The 5,671-nt window shown below is 36.3% G+C and overlaps 1 protein-coding gene across 1 annotated transcript; it reads right to left on the bottom strand.

Annotated features, from left to right (window-relative positions):
• Positions 1 to 759: 759 nt before the first annotated feature.
• On the bottom strand, positions 760 to 2,003 carry LOC147642166 (uncharacterized). The gene is made up of 4 exons (XM_086774837.1): positions 1,854 to 2,003; positions 1,449 to 1,634; positions 1,066 to 1,105; positions 760 to 916 (listed from the first exon to the last, which is right to left on the bottom strand). Exons 1-4 carry the CDS (start codon positions 1,854 to 1,856, stop codon positions 846 to 848), a joined length of 300 nt encoding a protein of 99 aa, XP_086630963.1. The 5' UTR covers positions 1,857 to 2,003; the 3' UTR covers positions 760 to 845.
• Between the last annotated feature and the right edge of the window lie 3,668 nt (positions 2,004 to 5,671).

The following is a 5,671-nucleotide window of genomic DNA, read 5'->3' as shown; positions in this document are numbered from 1 at the left end:
AATTTGTGTATTAAGCTTAAGGCCATTTAAAAAACCAGTGTTAAGCATAATAAAGCACATTAAAATAATAAAATATAAAGCTGCATATGAAGAAATTTAAATATACTATAAAATTTAAAGATTTAAAAAATGGAAAGTTTAATCACAAAGGATGAGTTGATATAATATGCATTTTGCATCATAAGAACAATTGTGCAACATGGTACTAAGTCATCTTACAATATTTAAAGACCAATTTTTAAGAATGCTAATTTAATAGTGAAAGTGAAGGTTTTTAAAAAAGAACAAAAGATACATCACCATCATCCACCAATGCGAAACATATAAAACATAAATTTTGGCCCTACTTATAAAATGAGTGTTTCTAGGAAAGGTTGATGGAAGCCATACTAATTATAGTAAAACTTTACTGGAACTTCAAACTGTGCTCAATAATATATATACATATTAATAACTATTTACAAGAAGAGTTTACAAGTATTCATAGGAAGGCCAATAAAGCCACGGCTATAAAGCCTTGATAGAGCAAAATCCACATATTTACAAGTTGAGAATACTTCATCCATAATGGTACTGAACCATTAAGATGCCTCACCTAGATGTCATGACTTTGTAGGATGCATTGAGTATCTACAAGAAGATAGCATTGGGTTTAGAATGTGAAATTTATTACAAGATATAAGTAATATTAGGTTATTCTAAAGGTGTGCTTATTACAAGATATAAGTAATATTAGGTTATTCTAAAGGTGTGCTTATTGTCATCAAATGCTATTGATTCAATGACATTGTGAATTGAGAACAACATTTTTTCACCCGCGTTGGAAGGAGCTTAGTCGAATCCTTCTAGCTACTACTAGTAGAATCGGCCTTTTGTTCAAAGTTGTCTATATCAATGTCCTCCCATTCTCCATTACCTAGTCCGTATGCCATCATGGAGTCATGTCACTCATATTATACTAAATGATGAGTATTAATGTGTAGATTTAGATTCTTATACGAACATGAGAGAAATTAAATCATGGATAAGAGTGCAATATAGCACCCAAACAAGAGTACAACTTACTCTTCTTTAGAGTCAGTGCTACGACATCATTGTTCTCCACCTGCAACTTTCAAAATCGCATATTAGAGGCATAGATATGGATGTGTGTGCAAGGTACCCTACCGTGCAAAGCATCATGTGTCTTGATGAGATAGAGCACCCATACACATAGACTGCTTCATTTAACTTGAGCTCTACTCTACACCATAAGGTGGCATGTATCTATGGGCATGCACATTACTAGAGTCAAAGCATTGGAGAGTTCTACTTGCTAAATTTGGAACTTTGGATGCGTAGGAATAAAACGAAAGATATCTATTTAGGAATGTGAACTTGTGGTCTCACAAAAGATAGCAACACCATTCCAAAATTTGAAAGGCAAGCTTAAAAATGGGTTGAATCACCTGCTGTTGGGCAAGCGTCCTTGCATCATCCAGAACGTGATGGCAGTCGAGCAAAATCAAGCGTTGATTGCTCACGGGGTTATCCGTGAGAGTCCGCAGCTTAGCCTTGATTTGCAAGACGTTATCAGAAGGGTCGCAATGAACAAAGTAGGTGGTCATCTTTCTCTTCACGCGGATAAACATGGCCTGAATATATTCACCATAAAAAAAGAGTTAATAATCAAACAGTAGTAATTAACCATACAATATATCCCAAGAGATCCCCACTGCTGCCAACCTACTAGCTTTGAGGAAAACCAAGAGCTATAACTGCATAATTAGCCTGATGATGATTGCATGTGATTACATTGAGAAAACCGACAAGCAAGCAATTGCCACTTCAAAAAGGGAAAGCTGAGGTCTCACCATCGCTACTTGCTAGGGTGGTGGCCTATTCGGAGCGTGAAAGCTGCACCCGCGAAAAGAGCGAGGACTACAAATATGTTCGTACGATAATAAGAATATATATTAGCCTAAGGTGGAGACAACAAACAACGCTCTCTCCACAACTTGCTATGTAACCTAGAGTCCCACAACCATACAATACAAAGGCTCACTACAACCATACAACGCTCTTTCCACAACTCACTATGTAACCTAGAGTGCCTATTTATAATCATCCATCTCCCTCTCCCTCCCCCTTTTCCTTCCTTCTCCTCTTTTACTTTGTGTGCTAGTCCCCCATGGCCCTCATGCTTCCACGATTTCCACCCCTTCATATGAACCATGGAATCTACATTCTTAGCCATGGCATCTTCATCTTGTTTCTACTCCACATCTCATATGGGTCCCCACACAAGAGCCACATAATCTAACAAAAATCTCTACCATTAATGGCATCCATCTCTCCCATTACCCTCCAACCTACATTCACACCTCAACTTGCAAAGATCCTAGGGGGGGCATTGATAGGCTATTCCCTCCTATTAAAACATCGGACAATAAACTAGAACTTTATCCCTCATTAGTGGACACCTTAAAACAAGATTTTGCATCCACCTACCCTTCATTCCACATATTTTCAAAGATGTTATATCCAACCTTCTTTAAAGTTGTTGTTCATATAGTAATAGAAAATATGCATTTTACCACCATAATTTTTTCATTCATTTTCCTCCATATAGTGACAGAAATTTAAGGAAAAATAGGACAATTTCCCATAGAAAGTACAAATCTCCATGAGTCTTGGTGGGAGGTTAAGTTCTTTCCCTCGAGTAAATTTAAAGGAAAAAAGTTAACATGATGTTTCCTTTTGCATCATGATTTTTGGACGTGTAGAAAGTTTTCCTCACACTAGTTCACTATGTAGTGTAGAAGCTAATTGTAGCCATATAAATTCTAGAGATGTTAAGAAACAAAACTTTAATGGATTTTGAAAATATAAAGATGTCAATTTCATGTTATGTGTTAGTATGGATGCATCTTTATATTATGTAAAAGGTTATTGTTACCTTTTGAGCCTAAATATCATCTCAATGTAAGTGATTGATTTTTTCCATTTGAAACTCATTATATAATGATTTCTTCCTGTGTCAATTCACACAATATTTTGATGCTATAAACTTTTTAGGATGCAAAGTATGACATGGCTTTCACTTGATGTGATCTACATCTATTTTTTTTGCAAAACATAAACTATATTAATATTTAACTAAAGGGAGATAAGACGAGGATGAGTAAATTTATAAATGAAGAAAGGATCTCCAAATCGTATGGAAGTCTTAGCCAATCAATGACTCCACTTTCTTGATTCTATTACATGGCAATTAAAAAGATGCACTCAAAAGTCGAAAGCATGTAACATTTGAATATACCAATTTGTCATATATATGAATTTTAAAAATTTACAAGAAAAATATAATGAATTCGAGCTCCTTGTTATTATAGAAAAAAACTTAATAACTTGTCAATAACACATTCTTTCATATTATGCATACTATAAAAAGTTAATATTTACATATGAAAGTAAACATTTTTTAAAAATACTACAAACCTTAGTGTTTGTTCTAATGCTTCAAGGCCTCAATCTCATATACTATTGCATTTTACTAATCTTAAAATAATAAACTTCATCAACTTGATGAACTTGTTGATGGCAAGGGTTTAGTGAGCGAAATGGTAGTTTTTTATTAGTAAAGTGATTAGTGCGCCAAATTCAGCTTATTTCAAATGACTTATATTGATGAGCCTTTCACATTACACTTTAATGTGTCCATGTGGGAATGGTCCTTCCCCAATTCTCTAACCTCTTGGACTTGGGCCCAATTACATGAGACCTTTAGTGCTTTGTTACAAACCATCCCCAGCCAAGAGGTTTCATCCTCGAAACCATAGATGTATACCATTATAATCCATATAGATGGAATATGTCACTAAGAACTCATGTCAACATCTCATACTCATACCATGTACGTGGTTCCAAAAACACATGTGTATGGTTGTAAATTATCCCCAAATCCTTCAAAACAACCCATAACATATACCTCATAATGGCATGAGAGCCTCCTATAACTTCTAAGCACTATGCATTCAAATCCCAAGGGTATAGGGATGTCCACACTGACTTTATAGGAAATTTGCAAGCCAATTCATTGTTATTAAGCCTCATTGGACCCCTCACATGCATCCAATAACCCTTCAAACCCTTTCATTGTAGAGGTGGGCTACCAAGAAGCTAGCTTCTTCCTTAGGTAATCCTTGCCATTCGATCAAGTATTGCACTAGGGTTCAATTGTTTTGTGAAGGACCCTTTCTATGATGCCCAGAATCAATCCCCACACATACTCAATCATGCCCTCATCGTTCATTGGAGGTAGCTCATCTTGCACAAGAACATCTGACCCAAGGTAAGATTTAGGATGTGATACATGAAACATATCATGAATTCTTGTGGTTGATGGAAGCACCAATTGGTAAGCACCTTCAACAACACATCTCAAAACCTTGTATGGCCCATAGTATCGATGAGCTAACTTGGTGTTTGTGTTACCCTTAAGATCTCCATATCTAGTCTTGGGTATTCTCAAGAAAACCCAATCTCCCTCCTTGAACTCCAATGGTCTCCTTTGGGCATTTGGATTGTGTCTCATCCTTTCTTAAGCTTGCTTCATATTACCAATCCTCTCATGATGCACACTACTATTAGCAAAATCATAGCAAGTGGCACTAATCATCCTAAACACCTTGCATATCATGGCAATAATGCCTCAAGTAAGTTTCCACCCACTTGTTTTGCCTCTTAGTTTGTCCATCGATTTTGGGGTGGTAAGCAATGCTAGGTATCCAAACAGTCCCCATAATCGCAAACAATGTACTCTAAAATGTACACATAAACTTCACATCTCAATCACTAACATTTTTTTATGGAACTCCATGTAACTTGAACACATGATCCACAAACTTAATGAAATGTGCTACAACCACATATATGCTATCACATCCCCTCCTTGTGTGAGGTAGCCTCTTCAGATGAAATCCATAAAAATATGCATCCATTTTCCCTCAAGAATGTGCAAAGGTTAAATCAAACCATTGGGCTTATGTGTGGGCTACTTGTTTTTTTAATAGGGTAACCAACTTGTCATAGAAGCAGACATATCTTTCCACATTCCCTTCAAATAATAAAAACTCTTCCGCACCTTCTGTAAGATCTAAGCAGCCCCTGTGCCCCGTTAATGGAGAAGAATTCATCTCTTCTAACACATAAGTCCATTTCAATGCTCAAAATGTAGCAAATCATCATGGGAACCTTGCTATAATATTTGCCACATTGGTTCCACTTCCTCGTCCAATCTCCTCTTGGATATGCAATATATAGTCTTTTTGTACCTCCCAAATTGCCATGCATGTACATGCCCACATACGTGTGACAGTGCATGTGTCAAAATTTTCTCCTTCCCGTTCGTGTAAGATATTTCAGAATCATAGTTTTGCAATGTAGCGACCATATTCTTTGCTTCGGCGGAGATAGTGTAGGTTGAGATAAAAAAATCTTCACAAAGAAATGACTCCCATAAAAGTAATGATGCCACCTCTTTATTGTATGAAGTATTTCTAACATCTCTTGATCATAGACATGCATAACCATCTCTTTGTCATCAAGCTTTTGGCTCTCAAATGTAATTATTCCATGTTCTTGAAACAAAACAGGCCCAATGTCTCTTCCACACGCATTGGCTTGAACC

The sequence above is a fragment of the Cibotium barometz genome, chromosome 1 (assembly GCF_041138505.1).
Source record: "Cibotium barometz isolate CiBa-2024 chromosome 1, ASM4113850v1, whole genome shotgun sequence".
Lineage (NCBI taxonomy): Eukaryota > Viridiplantae > Streptophyta > Polypodiopsida > Cyatheales > Cibotiaceae > Cibotium > Cibotium barometz.
The sequence above is the reverse complement of the archived record's forward strand: the minus strand, read 5'-3'. Positions and strand labels throughout refer to the sequence as shown.